At 46.1% G+C, this 17,681-nt stretch overlaps 1 protein-coding gene and 1 long non-coding RNA gene across 2 annotated transcripts in view; both read left to right on the top strand.

Moving 5' to 3' along the window:
• Positions 1–14,607, top strand: part of RAD51B (RAD51 paralog B) — a 457,006-nt gene extending 442,399 nt beyond the window's left edge. Inside the window, exon 11 of the mRNA XM_061463287.1 lies at positions 14,387–14,607. Within this exon, the coding sequence (XP_061319271.1) occupies positions 14,387–14,394 (8 nt within the window). The 3' untranslated portion in view covers positions 14,395–14,607. The remainder of the gene's footprint in view (positions 1–14,386) is intronic.
• Positions 10,778–12,498, top strand: LOC133274287 (uncharacterized). Its single transcript, XR_009745096.1, has 3 exons — positions 10,778–10,967; positions 11,080–11,267; positions 11,369–12,498. It is a non-coding gene; the product is annotated as an uncharacterized LOC133274287 (long non-coding RNA).
• Positions 14,608–17,681: the final 3,074 nt, after the last annotated feature.

The raw sequence follows: 17,681 nt of genomic DNA, 5'->3' as shown, positions 1-17,681 counted from the left end.
AGGTAACTGCACTTTCTGCATCCAATAATCTTCCGTTGGCTTTTCTCATAATGATTAGCCAGTGTCAGTATCTGAGATGTCAGTATAGGGCCAGAGCTGAAAAGGTAGCATTTGGCCACTTTCTGCCACTTGGGACATACGGTTTTCCCCAGCTTTGCAGAGAAGTTGCTTTATGCTGATTACTAAGCTATTAGGTATGCAAGGCATAACTATAGCAAAAGGGGATTTCTGTGTGGGAGGAACAGTATGATTCAGATTGTCTCATCAGCCTTGCGAAACAAAATGTCCAGTCAACAGAATGCACTTTTGCAATATAGCCACTCATTTCTCTGCCTTTATTTTGTACACTTAGCCATAACCCCGGCGCACTGGGACCTGGGAATCAGCCTAGCAAGCTGCTGGAGGATTGGTCAAGGAAAGGGGAGTTTAAGGAAGCACCGAGTAATAATGTTTTCCTCACTTGGAGAAATGCGTGGAGCATGGGGAGGGGAAACAGGGAGCAAAAACTCTCCTCAAGCACCTGATTACCACCTCTTGTAACAGCTCCTTGAGACAGCTGGCATGGGAAAGTGGTAACAGGAATGCTATCCCAGCTTTGGAAACTCTCCTGCTTCACAATCAACCCAGTATCTGGAGCACAAACACGTGGCTGAATATTGCTCACACAAGCACCTACTGCACTGCACTGGTGGTTTAAAGGTGTTCATTAATGCAGCTGAGGTAAGAAGTTGGCCATTGCTGGATGACTGTTTTATAGCAGCCATCAGGAATGTACCACCCTGAACTTTTCTGGGGTTGCAAAGGAGGATGGTAAGGGTAGAGGAAAAGCACTGTTTTCATTAAAAGATAATCTAAGTTGAGGATCTACTCGAGAGTGCCAACTATCTTACAGGTAAAAATACTTCTTGGAACACTGTACTTATGCACTAAAACCAAAATCCTATCAGGATCCTTTTCCTCCCCAGAAAACTCAAATTTAAGGTAAAATGAAAGAATTCCTGATGTTTTAAGGTATGGAAGCTCACAGTGTAGATACCAGCCTGCCCTTCCCAATGATGCCCCTGAGAAAAATCCCAGCCATCCATAGCAGACAGTTCCACCTTCTCAGGGACCACAAAAAGCAGAATGCCTTAATCTCACTCACATGGGGACTGGGCCAACTCCAGCCCTCACTGTGAGTATATGAGTGAATTGTTTTAGCACGTTCCTGACAAGACAAATGGCACACAGGAGGCAAATGCTCTTCACTCTTCTTAAAGGCTGGCTTGGAAAGCTAGAAGTTGCACACTGCTTGCGTGGTGTGCCAGCCTTGTATCCAAGTATCATTAAACGCAGAGCTAGCATGAGTCTTTGCATATTTTCCTAGGCTTCACGCATTCTTTCAAGTGTGTTACTAACGTAGGAATTGCACTACTGTGGATATGTTTTTGTGAAGCCAGCTATAAGGCAGCGTGTGTGTGTTGTGTTTTCAGTACTTTAGCCACCCTGAAGAAAGAAGGGAAGAGGGCAGGCTGCAGCTTGCTTTCTTAATAACATGCAGAACCTTTAAAGCTCAGGTTACGGTAAGTATTTTGGCTCTAGGCTTTAGCTATGAAGCAAATAGCCCAAAGACTCTCCCTAGAACTGTAATGGCAAACTCAGATAACGTCAGAAGTGCAATGATGGGGGGCAGCTGTGCCAAAAGAACATGCCGACTACAGGATACTAAAAATTAAGCTTTTTAAGTAACAGATTTAAAGATCTCTTAGCTCAAAAGCAGTGTCCCCAGCAGGCATCGCCTCACCTCCTCGTGGAAGCACCTTGAGGCTGAGATTTACCCCATTCCTTCTGTTACAGAGCACGGGTTCTGCCTGATCATGGCTTTTGTGCTGTCCTCTCACATGCTGGCTTTGCGTGACAGGCTGGCTCTAGTGTGAGCTGGGCCTTTGGCAAGTCTTCTGCCAACCCCTGCAGCCCAAGGGAATGCTTTATGGAAGACCACACTGACCAGTTGTGGGGTCTGACCTGGCAGGGTATCAGAAAGCCCTTGTAATGTCTTAGCAGAGGGACTGAACTCTTGCAAGAGACCATGAGAAAACGTAACTCCCAAGGAAACAAGCGCATACAATACATGACAAACCCCAAAACACAAGTCTGAAGGTGTCAAGGGTTTTCCTACTGAGTTCCATAAGGGAGTGCAATTAGGCCTTATATAGCCTATCTTTGGCCATGCTGCAAGTGATTTAATGGGGCAATATCCAGTAAACAGAGAAATTAAATTATGCCAGGATGAGGAGGCCATCCTTCTCAGAGCCCCTAAACTGCCCTCCAACTGGCAGCACTTCCGTTTTCCAGATCTATATGCAACGTGATGGTTCAGGGCCTTCCTAGAAATGAAAAGGCCTATTCTTCCTCACCTTCCTCTTTCAGTGAAAACATATATGATGAGAAACCACATGCACACACACGTGGGCTGGTGTGAGCCCCAGTGTGGGCACAGATGGTGTGCCTGAATGAATGGACACACAGAGGTCTCTGTGTAGGTAAGAATGTTTACCGTGTGCGGTGCTGGGAAGAGCATGCATGATTCCAGCTAAAACCCACAAGGTTGGCTCTAAGATGTTATAATGTAAAGATCCCTTCTCATGTGTCAGAGCCTTAAAGTTCTGTGCCGTTGGGATGGTGTCACCTGGAGTTCAAAGATGAGAGAGGCTGCAGGTAGGAAGCAATTTCTGAATCAATTTGTGCAGTGGATTTCTGTGAATATGACTCAGATGCAGCAGCCAAGGCCTTCAGATCCCAGTGAGTCCTTTTTTCATCTGATTTTCTAATTAATGCCTGTTTTACAGAGCAGTAAACAAATCAACACCTTGCCCTAGCAGGGCATGTGCCCCAGGTCCCTGTTTTGCCCAAGGCAAAAATGTCTTCACTGCAGTTTCAGGTAGGCAGATTCAATCCTGGAAGTATCTGGCACTTTACGTTAAACTACGTACTGGCCACAGGGGTCAACATGTTAAGATCAGCTTCAGCAGAGCTCTATTGTCTCAGGGCTGTCTGTTTGGAGCATGCCTGCAGGAATTATACAAAGGATCATGTGGGCCATTTCCCCCACGTGAAAGAAATGCAGACCAGGCTAGGGAAGCTGCATATGAAACAGAAACTAAGGGCATACCGGAAAATAGCATAGCAGATGCTTAAGCTAACTTCACCTTTAATATTCTGCAGTTGTTTAAGGAGGCAGCAGCAGGAGCTTTGCCATTGATATGAGTGAAACGTTATTTTAAAACATTTGTATGAGGAAAAAAACGTATTTTTTAAGACATTGTCTGAAGAAATCAGTTCATTTAATTTCTGATCCAGCAGAATTCCATCATATTTTGCTTCAGGTGTCATCTTTTCTCCTTTACTATTCCCACTCAAGGATGATACATTTTTTGATGGGCAAGTAGTACACTTTTTCACTCTCTGTTGGCATCTCTAAGATCTCCCATTCCAGACTTACTATCATGGTGATTTCTAGCGCAAGCAAAATCAACAGCTTCCTCTCTTTTCTTTCTTTCTGGTCTAAGGCATTCTAGAAAGCCCTGGTGGCCAGCCCCTTGCTGGCGCCCAAAAGGGCTTGCCTCTTTTTCTTGTTGTTAGCTCTGTCCAAGGATTTTTGCCTGCGCTCCGCTATGTGTAAGTCAGTAATTCTCGGTTCTTCCCAATCACTTTGTCCCCTCTGCTCCTGTGATTTACAGAAAGTTGGAAGGCTGCAGGTGGAGGCAAGATCCTCCCCAGCTTTCCCTTTGGCAGGTTTTGCTGCCTTTGAGGACATTGCTGGTCTTTGTAAGGGTGGACACTCAGAGAAGGGCTGAAACGGGTGTTCTCCAACCTTGACCTGGATGGGAAATACGATTCTGTCAGAGGTTTCTTTTCACAAGACTGTATGCCTAGTTTTTGCTCAGGTTTCTTGCAGCTGGATGGTTCATGCACACTTATGAATTGTTGGTTATAGATAAACCCCTATGCTTTCTGAAGCTTAGGTGACTTTTACTGTTTAACTCCCCTTCTGAACAACTTAGCAGTGGAAAAAAAGCCCAACAACCCACAAATCCATGCCACTTTGGGCACCTTTGCTCTTACGATTGGCCCCTTCCCTCTACTGCTGGGTTAAGACCACTGCGAGTGGGAATTCCTTCTCCTAAATTAATTAACTCTGTATTGTTATTGCCTTTGATGTACTGCCATAGGAACAGGAGCAGGCACTGGAAAACTTCCATTTGTGTATATTTCTTACGCAAACAGCTCTGGACAGAATATTAAAGGGATCGTTTAGAAGATGGTGGACAGAAACAGTCCCCTCCCAGAGCTGATGCTCACTATGGAAACTGCATGGAATGGTTACAGACCTCTAGTGGCTCGGTTTATATAGCTCTTCTGGCCCCCTAACTGCTGACCAGCACAGTATTTTGGTAAACTATATAGAGATTTCCCATGAGGATTACAACACGGTGTCATTTCATCTTGTCTGCATTTCCCATCCCGTTGTCTGTTTATTTTCCTCTGTCCCACATTGCTGAGAGATTTCACAATTGGAAGCCTGCTATAAATTGTGACACAGAGTTAAAGGACTTCAGTGTTTGCTCTCTGCTATGGCTTTTTTTTTTCCAAGGCACATAGGGTTAGCCACCTCTTTAAAATGTCTTTTTTCTTTTCTATTTATATACTGATGTTTGTAAAAGCTGCCTTTAGAAACTTAAGAATTTAAGAGAAAGAGTATTTCTGTCCTTCCTGCCTGTATTCTTTTCCACTTATCTTCCACTGAATTCCTAGAGAAACACACATTTTTGGAAGTGCTTGCAGCAAATGCTCTTTAGCAAGCTCTGTCCCTAATGGCTCATGGGGACTCCAAATAAAAAACAACTGCTCACATTTCTATTCCCTAGCGTGTGAGCAACTGTGGCAGCTTTAGCACTGCTAGTGCCAGCCTGTCACTGGTGCCAGGGCTGCGGGCTGAGCTGGCCTCTGCTTCCCACCAAAATGGAAGCAAGAAGTCTTGAATTATATAGAGGAGGACATCCAGCTCTGCTTGGCTCTGTAGGAGGCTGCAATCAGCAGGCAATCCTTGTAATAGTCACAGTGACAGAGTTTCAGTATCACAGGCTGTCTTACCCTGATCAATGCTTTCAAGGTTAGTGTCACATATCATCATCACATAAGGACTAGAGACATTTAAATGCAAGATAACACACGCAGGACTATAATCTCATAATCCTAGGATGTCCCAGTCTTTGGTGACTTTATCTGCCACTGCAACCTTTTTCCTTGGAACCAGAAAGCAGCGCACACAGCTCCTGCAGGAGTGCTCTTGGCTTTCCCTTGCAAATGAGAGCATTATAAACCACAAAAATGGAGCACTTGCAATGCTCCACCACATTGGTCTTGGTTCCTCCAGCAGCCAGGAGAGAATCAGGGATTTTTATGGCTGAAAAGGGTCTCAGAAGATCCCTTCGTCTGGACTCATGTCCCAAGGCAGCATCGTTATACTTACATTACTCTTGGCAAATGTTTGTCTAACCTCTTCCTAAACATAGGATGGTGATTCCACACCCTCCTCAGATACTTCTGTGTGTCATTAGCCTTACTGCTTCCTGCTTTCTAACACCCAACCTCAGCCTCCTTTTTTGTAATTTAAGCTTATTACTTGTCCTCTCCATCATGGATATGGAGAACAATTATACCCTTTTTTTCCTGGCCACCTTTCACATATTTGACAGGGGTAACCCTATCTCCCTCATTCTCTGTGGACATAGTCCGTTAAATAAGTAAGGAAGGAGTGGTTTTCATGGCATCAGTCTATTTTCAGATATAGAATCATAGAATGGTTTGGGTTGGAAGGGACCTTAAGATCATATCATGATATTCTCTATTCCATTATACAAGCTGGTCATAACCCCCTTAAATCATAGAATCATAGAATCGTTAGAGTTGGAAAGGACCTTAAGATCATCTAGTTCCAGGCCCCCTGCCATGGGCAGGGACACCCTACGCTAAATCATATCATCCAAGGCCTTGTCCAACCTGGCCTTGAACACTGCCAGGGATGGAGCATTCACAACCTCCCTGGGCAACCTATTCCAGTGCCTCACCACCCTAACAGGAAAGAATTTCCTCCTTATATCCAACCTAAACTTCCCCTGTTTAAGTTTTAACCCATTACCCCTTGTCCTATCACTACAGTCCCTAATGAAGAGTCCATCCCCAGCAACCCTGTAGGCCCCCTTCAGATACTGGAAGGCTGCTATGAGGTCTCCACGCAGCCTTCTCTTCTCCAGGCTGAACAGTCCCAACTTCCTCAGCCTGTCTTCATACGGGAGGTGCTCCAGTCCCCTGATCATCCTCGTGGCCCTCCTCTGGACTTGTTCCAACAGTTCCATGTCCTTTTTATGTTGAGGACACCAGAACTGCACACAATACTCCAAGTGAGGTCTCACGAGAGCAGAGTAGAGGGGCAGGATCACCTCCTTCGACCTGCTGGTCATGCTCCTTTTAGTGCAGCCCAGGATACGGTTGGTTTCTGGGCTGCAAGCGCACATTGAAGCCGGCTCATGTTCATTTTCTCATCGACCAGCACCCCCAAGTCCTTCTCCGCAGGGCTGCTCTGAATCTCTTCTCTGCCCAACCTGTAGCTGTGCCTGGGATTGCTCCGACCCAGGTGTAGGACCTTGCACTTGGCATGGTTAAACTTCATGAGGTTGGCATCAACCCACCTCACAAGTGTGTCGAGGTCCCTCTGGATGGCATTCCTTCCTTCCAGCATATCAACCGAACCACACAGCTTGGTGTCATCGGCAAACTTGCTGAGGGCGCACTCAATCCCACTGTCCATGTCACCAACAAAGATGTTGAACAAGACCAGTCCTAACACCGATCCCTGAGGGACGCCACTCGTTACTGGTCTCCAGCTGCACATTGAGCCATTGACCACAACTCTTTGCGTGTGGCCATCCAGCCAGTTCTTTATCCACCGAGTGGTCCATCCATCAAATTGATGTCTCTTCAATTTAGAGACAAGGATGTCGTGTGGGACAGTGTCCAACGCTTTGCACAAGTCCAGGTAGATGACATCAACTGCTCTACCCCTGTCCATCAGTTCTGAGGCCCCATCATAGAAGGCCACCAAATTGGTCAGGCAGGATTTCCCCTTAGTGAAGCCATGCTGGCTGTCACCAAGCACCTTGTTGATTTTCATGTGCCTTAGCATGCCTTCCAGGAGAATCTGCTCCAAGATTTTGCCAGGCACAGAGGTGAGACTGACTGGTCTGTAATTCCCCTGGTCATCCATTTTCCCCTTCTTGAAAATGGGGGTTATATTTCCCTTTTTCCAGTCATTGGGAACTTCATCTGACTGCCATGATATCTCAAATATGATGGACAGTGGCTTCGCAACTTCATTCTCCAGCTCCTTCAGGACCCACAGGTGGATTTCATCAGGTCCCATGGACTTGTGCACGTTCAGATTTTTAAGATGGTCTCGAACCAGATCCTCTCCTACAGTGGGCGCAAGGTCTTCATTCTCACAGTCCCTGCATCTGCCTTCCAAGACTTGGGTGGTGCAGTCAGAGCCTTTGCCAGTGAAGACCGAAGCAAAGAAGTCATTCAGAACCTCAGCCTTCTCCAAATCAGACTGATCCAAGCAGTGTAGACTCCCAAGCAACTTTTCTTGATCCATCTTTCCCTTTTTTAGCATAACTAATAAGTATTCTCTGTGTGGTTCTCCAATCAGTATTGCATCAGCCTAGACCCGCTCCATCTACTACAGGTTCCCTCAGTTAATTTGCTGAGGAGTATCGTGTTGCAATGTGACGAAAGCCTCACCACCATCAAAATACAGCACTACTATCGCTTCTCCCTTATCAAGGAGTTGTTTTCATTCTGTCATGAAAGGAAATTTGACCCGTTTTCCACAATTTGTTTTTGACAAATCTCTGCTGGCCATTATTCATGTCTTTGTTTTGTTTTAGGTGCTTACCGAAGTTTGATTGTTTGTTCCAGTATTTTTCCAGGAATTGAAGTTAAGCTGAACAATCTGTAATCCCTGGCTCCTCCTTTTTTTCCCTTTTAAAATCAGGAACTACGTCTGCACTTTTCCAGACTTCCAAGTATGATCTCTGGGCTCTGTAACATCCCAGAAGCCAGGTGAGGTGATGCCTAGAGCTTTTGTGGTTAAATAACTGGCTGGAGCAATTACCCTACGGTTACATTCATCTGGCCCAACTGACTTAAACACTATGTGAAGGATCTTCTGATCTAGTCTTTGTTATAGTTTTGTGATCTCCCCCCCCCCGACATTGATTGCATTATTTGTCTGAAGCAATAACATGCACAAAAGGTATGAAACACACTGGGACTCTAGCCATGAACTGTCAATAGCCTTTCTTCCTCACTGGAGTTACCTGGGTCTCCCTCTTGCTGCTAAAGTAGTGATAGGAAAACTACTTCTTACTTTAAAGTCTCTTTCTAATTGGATTCCATTTTGCTGCTTGACCTTTGTGATTTTGTCCTCACTTATCTAGCCCAGCTTCTGCATGCTTTTTTTTCCCTGAGGCTGAGACCAAAGAAGAGCTGATGATTTCTCCAAGTTGATTTACATCTGCCATGAAGATTCTGGGTTTTGGATAGCCAATGCTTGTTGCTGTTCTCTCCAAGGTGCTTTCTACATGATTAAAACTTCTCCCTAGCCGAAGGTTCGGAATGATATGCCTTTAATTACCAAGTAAGTGGCGGTTTACCTTGGTCTACTAAGGGTCAGAAGCCTGACCTTTGTTTCCACCTCATACCAACTTTAAGGCTCCGCCTGGGATCATTCAGTGTCTGCTGGTCAGTTTTGGTTTAACCTTGTGTCCTTATTGTAAGAGATGGGTGCAAATCACAAGGTGTTCTGACCCAGACCTGAACTTTACATAGTCCCAAATGCTAGAAATGTTTACATTCATCTCAAGTTCATCTCAACTGCTCATCAGAAATACACCTTTTCCCATTTGGGTACTTTTTTTGCTGGCTTCCCTCTCAGCTGATCATGAGGGCAGAACAGACCGGGCTGAGGAAGTGGGGAACATGTTTGTGTTTGTGTACATATGAAAAACTCAAAATTCACTAGTCACGTAACCCTCCTAAACTCCTCCCTGCACAGAAACTCCAGCTTACCTTCTGTCGTCACATACCCTTCTCATCAGTAACTCGAGCTCGCTGCTTGAGGAAGCTGAAGCAGCAATGCTGTAAATACAGCACTGTTACACTGCTATAATGGTGCTCTTTCAAAAGAGCAGCATAGGCAGCCAAAAGGGGAAGGAGTTCAGGCAGTCTTTCTGTTGCCCAAGAGGAAGTGAATTTCAGATAGTGCTTCAGTTCCCTTTAATTATGGTTCACCATAAATGAACAGCTAAAACATCAGTTGATAGTAAGGCCATACAAGCAGGGACTTCCAGAAGCACAGGCACAAAGGAAAAGGCAGAGAAAGCTGGCCCCTTGCCTAGCTGTGAGTCGCCTTCCTTCCCATTCTGCTGCTTTTGTTTTTAGGGTTCCTGTGCGTTTTGCAGTGTCAGCCAGTTGTCAGACAGGAGAAGACAGCCTTGCATGGGCTTTAGTTAAGCGTGAGACCTCAGGCCCCTCCTAGACCCTAGGCTGGGACATGTTCACTACTGCTAACTGCTGTTAAACCAAAGCAATGACCTAAATTGTAAATCAAGTAACAGAATATGCCGCTGATTAAACTGTGATATATAGGAACTTACACAGTATTTATGGATTGTTAGAGGTTAACACTAGAAGGAGCAAACCATAATGGCTGTCTTGGACTCCTCTAACAGAGTTGTTATCCAACCTTAACACGGCAATTTTCCATGGTAGAAAAAATACTTTCTCTCAGCCTGGGCAAATTGCACCAATGGCACAGTACCTCCTGATCAGCCACTCTTCATGTGACTTCTGGTCTGAATTTGGTGTGCTTTCAGCCTCTGGATCTTGTTTTGTCTTGTCTTACTCCTTCCCCATGTTAATATGCATAAATCATGTGTGACCCATGTGTAAGGAGCCTGATAGCACAGAGGCATGAAATGTATCACATTTAAAAAGTAAGAGAGCATGACAGAGACATTTCCAGCTTTGATAAGGAATCATTGGAGAATACTTGGCAAGAAAGAAGAAAGAAAAACACTATGCTTGGAAAAAGGGAGAGGTGTGTCTTGTTAAGCTGGGAAAGAGATGGAGGGGGCATCAAACTACAGACAAGTTCCTTGACTGTCTTGCACTTTACCACTGTTTAACACCAGGTGCAAAATGGGTAGAAAATGACATTAAACCAGATTGTGGTGTAGGGTAATGGATAATCCGAAGTTTTTCCCTAAGAGTACATCCCACTATCTAAAGCTATATTTATGTGAGGAATGCATTTACTGATTCAGGTTATATTAGCAAAACCAGCGTGTTTGCTAGCATGGCTCAGCCAGGCAAAGTAAGGGGCAACAGTGGCATCCCCCCACCCCACCTTATCTCATCATACCTTTGGCTACAGTCCTGCTGGCAAAAGCTGTGATAGAAAGATTGGAGGAAGGAGAAATGAGAGTGGAGGATGTGCTAGATGCCAAACACCTGATTCCTCTTCAGAGGGAATCCCTCCACAAGAAAAGCATTGTCTTGCAACAGCCTGCAGAAGGGTGGGCTGATACCTGAAAGAGATTAGAACAGTAAAGCTGCACTCAGGCTGAGCTGCCATGTGGAAAATCCATCACTCTCCATGCAGCAAGGGTCCCTATAAGCTCCTATAGCTGGAGGGGAGGGGATATGACTAGAAGTAGGGGGAGAGATTAACAAAAACATATTTGCACATTTAAAGGCTGACCTTATCTTTGGAAATAGCTAACTTCATCCCTTGCAGTAGAATTGAGCAGTCCATGTGCCTCACCTGCACAGCAAGAGGGGAATTTTGGCCAGAGGGAGGTATTAAGGTGGGGAGAAAGACCTCCAGGCAAGGAAGGTTAACATAATTATTTACAATAATGGATTGCTGTTTAATAAGAGCTATGAGGTGGCTTCCCAAAAACAAACGGTCTCCTTTAGGGGCTGTGGAAGAAACTATCAAGTGAAACCAGCAAGAATCTGTGTTCTAGCTGAGGCTGTCAGAGTTTTGCAGGGAAAACTGCTGTTTGCCACCACTGCCCCCTCCCCAGCCCAGAGCTGTGCTGGCCAGCAGGAGCACAGCTGTCCACCCCTTTCTGCCCCCGCAAGAAGAAAAGCTTCATATTGAGGTGAGTGCTCATCTCATGGCTCTCATGAGTAAGAGTATGCGTGGGGCAGGCTCTTATTTCTGCTCTGTGGTACATCATTCATACGGACCCTCAAAATACAGCTCTGACAAGCAATCTGGATAATTCTCAGATTGAAGGAGAGAATGCACTGTCAGTTTCTGCACTCTGCCACTGTCCTTCTTGCCAATGAGGAATTAAACCCTACGCTGGTTTCTTCTGCTGAACGCAGACCTTCTGACAGGCTTCCCTATCAGCCTGCAGCCTCTCGTGTTCTCTAGCTCTTCAAGATATCTGTGCTCACAGAGACATGCTGTGGCAGGACTCCTTGCTCTCCTGAGGCAGCAAACACTGGCCACAGTCAAAGGAAAGGCACTTGCCAGAGATCCCAAGGACAGAACTGTGTGAGGTTTTGCTCGGCAGCACTTTGTTTCAATGCGCGAATCCCTCTGAATCATACGCTTGCTCTGGTTTTGTAAAAGCTGGTGCAGATCAAACAAAGTAAGCAACACTGTTTCCAAGGCAAACATTCCATGTTTGCATTCAGATTTGACCTCTATTGTCTCCGAGGTGCATGAGTCTTACTTAACTTTTATCTTGCTACTCCTCAGGAGGCTAGATGAGCTGAGAGGACACAGTAATGGGCTATGGGACCTCTCTCACCTGCAGCCTTCATTTCTAAACAGCAGCCTTGGCTGAGGCTCCAGCTTGCTTTACAAATATTTAAAGGGCTGTTTTACACAAACTCTCAGGAAAACAGTTGTACGTTTGTTGCTACCTAACATTTTGCAAGGAAGCGAAGCTGCCACCGCTACTTTGATAAAAGAGTTCTCCATCACGGGGGTGGCAGGAAAAAGGGGGTGAAATAAGACAACTCTTCTCAGCTTGCCTCAATTTAATGAGCTCCTAAAGGAGCCTTATTGTTCACCCTGTGCTTTCCTCCATTGTGAACTTCTCAGCCTCATCAAAAAGAGCTTCTTTTCTTCCTTTTTTTTTTTTTTTTTAACTTTTTTTTCCCTTTAACTCAGGCTCTGTTTGATCAGCCCTTTCCCCTTTTTTTCCGCAATCCCCCACATCACGCTGGAACTGGTACCAGTGGAGCATATCGGCATGCCCTAGCAACACAGAGATTAAGGGAACTACCAGCTCCAGAGGACAGGCTGGTTTGGACTTACTAATTAACTGCAATGAAAGAAGTGAAAGAGAACAGCCCTTTCTTTGGGGTAGAAGAGGCACTAGAGGTGGATGAAGGAGTTCAGCTAAAAGAAAGTCTCCCTCCCCCAAAACACGTCAACATTCAGACCGATCCTTTCCTAATAAGACTTTGTGTACGTATGGAGTTTGTATGGATGGGGAAAGGCTGACAGCAGTCAAAGCCTGATGCAGAAAAACACAAGTCGGACTGAAGTCAAACCGCGGCTGACCCAGCCTCGTGTGCAGTGCTCTCAGATGGCTGGGACCCATGCATCAGGTCCAGATGCTGCATCCAGAAAGGGATGTGCACATGCAGAGGCAGGGCTCCCATGCAGGGAGAAAGGCTGGACCCTTCAGGGGTTTGCAATGAGACATGGGCAGGCCTGTCCCCTTCAATCCTTGGCAACCTCCTGCAGCCCACCTTTACTGACCGTACCCCTGAACATCAGGCCACAGGCTCCCTTCACACCAAACCCTGGTCAGAGCCTGTCTGTTTTTAGTCAGCCGTAGCCTCTGCTGGTAAATCTTTTCTGAATTATGAAATACTTGCAGCGTGTGTCTCTTTCCTCACTGTTTTTTAACCGTTACTTTTTGGGTTGCTGCTTATGGGTGTTTTGCCCTGGGCTGGGCATGGAAGTGAAACTGCTGAAATTCCTGCAAGCAGGGCAGGGTGGCCGGTGTTTCTGTCCCCAGCAGGAAGCACCAGATAAGATGACAGGCAGCAGCTTCTGGTAATTCTCCAGCCCATTTCACTAATCCATAAAGCCTTACCCAGACTAGGTGAGTTTTTAACAATCTGCAGCTTGGTGGCCTATCCAAACCAAACACGCATCTCCTCGCATGTGCTCCAGTAAGTCAGCTGGGATGGGGTCCTGCTTATGTCCCAGGCAGACAAAAAAGAGGAAGCCTGGCCACAGGGGATGCCCCACTGTGGCGTGGCTGCTGAGTTGGTCTCCAGTGCTGGTGTGTTCCCCATTTCACTCAGCAAATCCTGTATACCCTCCTGCAGAGAGCACCTTCCCAGAGCAGCAAAACCTCCGCGGGGGGAGACAAACCGGAACCCAGAAGCTTCATTTTCCAATCAAACACAAGAAACACCATCCTACCGCTCAGGATCCCCAGCCTTTGCCAATGCCTGCCATGGCCCAAGGGGATGGAGGCACCACATGGGTTTCCACCCTCCTGATGCGCGGTGGCTGAAGCAGGTGGCAAGGCCATGGTGGTGGGATTGTTGCAGGAGGATGGAGCAGGTGAGCGGGTTGATGGTCCCTGCCACTCCCCTGGGAGGTGCCGCGTCCTGTGTTGAGCACAACAAGATGCAATGCAGGGTACAGCATGTTACTAGCCCAGGAAGGGTTAGATGACTAAATAGCTCTTCTTCACCTCTGCTGTTGGCGAGAGATGTACTGTAGTCACTGAAAACTTTCCTGAAACAAATGCCACGAGAAGGGAACTGTGAAATCCTGTGCCTCAGTCTGAAAGATGTTTTTCCCCAAGTAAAGCCATGAAAAAAACGGTACTATCTTACAAAACAGAACCGTGCCTTGGCATATTTAGCTTTGGATCTGCTGGTATTAGAGACAAAGTCAGATTTTATTACTTTTTATTTCTCTTAGCCCTGCAGCACCAACACAGACAAGCCATGCAAATTAACTGCACAATCTCTTCTTTCTTGAGCACCAGAAGTGATTTCTATCTTTGTTTTTACTGCATACTGATTCAACCCTAACCTTGCTAACATACCATAGGCCATATAGAGTGTCTTGTAGCTTCATGAAACTTGTGTATTTTATTCTTCGTTCAGGCGTGCTGCTTTCCAGAGTTAATCTCTATGGACTTCAGTTAAATTTGTGTGGCCTGCCGTTGATTTCACCCTCTTAAATTTTGCAGGACCTTGCCATACGTGTTTGTATGTGATTGTTTTTCAGTGCTGTAAAGACCTGTGCTTGAAATCTGCTACTGCCTGCAACGTTCTGGTGCCTGGGAAGGGAGGAAGTGCTCCAGAGCTGCAGGTCCCCAGTGGGAACACAGAAGGGTTAACTGGCTGCTGCCTGCAAAGACTGTTTCATGGGACTCTTCAGATTTTAAATGCTGAGAAGGGACATGAAACAATAATCCCCTAGAGAACATGCTGAATAATTCAAGGTTAGTTAAAAATAAATAAATAAAAAAACCAACTTTAAAATATTTTGCTGTTAACAGTTTAGCCTTTCTTAATATAGCTTGGAGGAGCAGGCTGCTTTCCAAAAGGCCTTGTTATGGTATTTAATGAACCCTAGGGACCATTACACTATAAATATGCATCATATTTGTACAGATGCATTGGGCAACGTGTTGCAATGCTAGGGTTAAAAGTCATTTCCACAGATTCCCAACCAAGATAAACTCATCCACACCCCCGAGGTGAGTAGTATTTAAACCTGTGTTTGTATAAAGAAGGCAGTCAGGCTTTCCAGCACCTGGAAAATGGGCAGGCTTATCTCTTGGTTATCTCTCACGTTCCGCTTTTATGTGTAAATTTGTCTCCTGGAGCAGTAATCGGTTGTCAGTGTCCTCTCTGTCTCAGGGCCCCTCACTGAAGGCCAGCATCTCCTCCACCTGCAGGCAGCAGCAGCAGCCATCTCACCATGCCTCCGGAGGGAATGCTTTAGGTTGGTCCCCCCCAAACCACCAGGACCCACCAGCCAGAGCTGGACAAAAGCTCTTTCCAGATGGCATATGCATAGATGATTAAGACCCATTTTAAACTGCTGCTTGGCTTAACTAAACTAATACCCAGGTAATGGAATATTCTAATAGAACCTGAATTAAGGCAGGATATTTTTAACTCATACATGTGTGTATAAACACACACACACCCACGGAAATATAGCTGGGGTGACTCTGTTGCGTTTTCTGAGAAGACTGTGGGTTGAGACCAAATACGGAAAACATTACCCAGAAAGTGCTGAAGAAAGAAGGAACAAAAAACCCCTACACCTCACACGCAGTAGAAGTAGGTGCTGCATCCGTCACACGCACACAAACAGGAACAGCCTCTGTGGTCATGCCTTGGAGAGGGTGCTGGAGAGAAACACATTACCTCACAAGTGGGATTTCAGACAAGAGCCCCAAAACCTCTCATCAATCTGCTACAACAGATGGAGGCAAAATATCTAACTGTTATGGGCCAGCACACCAGGGCAACGAACAACCCTGCAGAGGGAAAGCTCGGGTTTAACATTGCAAGTGCTCAGGCCACCTCGTTTAAAAGCTATATGGTGCAGTATAACAGCTACAAACTTCAGACTGCTTTTTCTCCCGGCAGAACAAGCTGCTTCTTGCTTCCATCTTCTCCCATTTCCGCATAGCCCACAGGCAAACCGGAGTGCCTTTGCTTCAGAAAGCAGAGCATTCCTTTTCAGCATCAAAGGGGCATGGAGAGCGTGTGGCGATCGCTTCACACACACACTGAGGCACATTTTTTGCTAGAGGCTTCCAGAGCTGCCTGTGCGGCTACTTGCCCCTGCCTGTTCAGCTCATCAGCACACAGAGGTGTGTACGGCCGTTAAACTAACATTACATCACCTGGGATGCTGGAAGTGAGCTGCCTGATTCCTCACACGGGGGATACGAGGCTCCGCCAAGCTCCTTGGGCGTCACTTTTCTTTCTTCCTCATTTCATGGGTTGCGTTGGGGTTTATGTTTTTTCTCTTTCAGTATTTCTTCCAAGAAGGGATTAGGTGTGATGGGGCCGGCACTGCTCTGTGTGAAGAAAAGGGATCCATCTGTAGGAAAGACATGAGTTGTTTATTTGCAGCTTGGATGACTCCAGGAATCCCAAAGCAATATGCTGGACACCAACAGCATGATGACTGTGCAGAATTACCCTCTGCATAGTGGCAGAGCAGACCCAGCTTCGGGCATTAGTATGGCTCTGGGAACAGCACTTCAGCTCTTTGATGGAAAGCTTTTGTAAAAAATCAAGTGCCCGCATGGGATTGGAATCGTAATAATGATCTTTTGCACTTCAGTATAAAAAATAAGGTGCGAAATCAAGCTGCTGGTCAGTGGTCATATCTATTGCCACACTAAGTCCTCAGCTGCTGTATTCCATTCAACGAACTATTTTGATGCAGGCCTGACAACACCAGGAACACTGCTTTGTCTTGCTTTTACCCACAGGAAACGTGGAACATCAACAAACCAGCATTTTTGTGTCAAAGACCCGTGGAAACTGCTTGCTGGGACAGGACAGAGAGAGGTGCTAAAGGAAACCTGCCCAGCCCTGGCCTCGAGCATGTCTGGAGCAGAGCACAGCCCACCCTCTGCACGCTGGGGAGTTCTGCAGGGCTCAAGGGAGGAAGTAGCTGCAAAAGCTCCTTCTTCTCAGTGAGCTCAGCAGCTGCACCTCCAAGTGCGCAGCTTTGACCTATTTCACCAGTCACACACACCAGTTCTGCACTGGCGTCAGCACAGTGACGTCAGTGGGATTACTCCATCCCTGCATGAGAAAACACTCGGACCCAAAGAAGATTCACTGCTGAGGAAGATGCTCTTTAGACACATTTCCTAGCCTAGCCACCCCTGCAGGAGACCAAACTAAGGTTTTGCTACATGTTTGCTCATTTTATATATCAAAATATTTGTCTTTTGGGAGCTCTCAGCACCAAGCCAGGATACCTGCCCCTCAGTGTGTGTGTTTACTGTCCTACTAAGAGATCCCAGTCAGCAAGGACTGAGTTGCAATGCCTGATGTACCTAAGTGACACAAACACTGGGGCAAATGCACTGGATTAAGAGCTGCTGGGGTTAGAAGAGGTGCCAGAGAAGCCATGGAGCCCAGGCTGCAGCACCATGCGTTCATCACACCTTGTCCCTTCCTGGTCAGTCTCCCTAGGGCAATGGCAAGACCTAGCAGAGGTGACTTTCTGGGATCCAGAGATAAGCAGGATATAGATCCCAGGAGATGGAGCAGGAGGAATGCATTTGAAGCCTTTCTTGTGGGTGTTATGTTGTACAGTCTTTCTTGCCTTTGCCCCCTAATTGTGCTAATTTTTTGTTTTGTTTTGTTTTCTCTGTTTTATTTTCTTTCATCTGTTTTTCCTGCTTGTTATGCTCATGCCCTAAGCTTTTCTTTCTGCTCTGGATGTTTTGTTTCCTTCTGACCTCCTAGATCCTTTGCAGCTGCATTACTCCCTTGCATCTCCCCCTGTGCTTCCTGCCACTCACTACCAAGGTCAC

This window comes from Pezoporus flaviventris, unplaced genomic scaffold (assembly GCF_033815535.1).
Source record: "Pezoporus flaviventris isolate CSIRO_AGI_PZ_B2104156 unplaced genomic scaffold, CSIRO_AGI_Pfla_v1 ptg000036l, whole genome shotgun sequence".
Taxonomy (NCBI): domain Eukaryota; kingdom Metazoa; phylum Chordata; class Aves; order Psittaciformes; family Psittacidae; genus Pezoporus; species Pezoporus flaviventris.
Note: the sequence above shows the minus strand (reverse complement) of the source record. Positions and strands in the feature narration are given on the sequence as shown.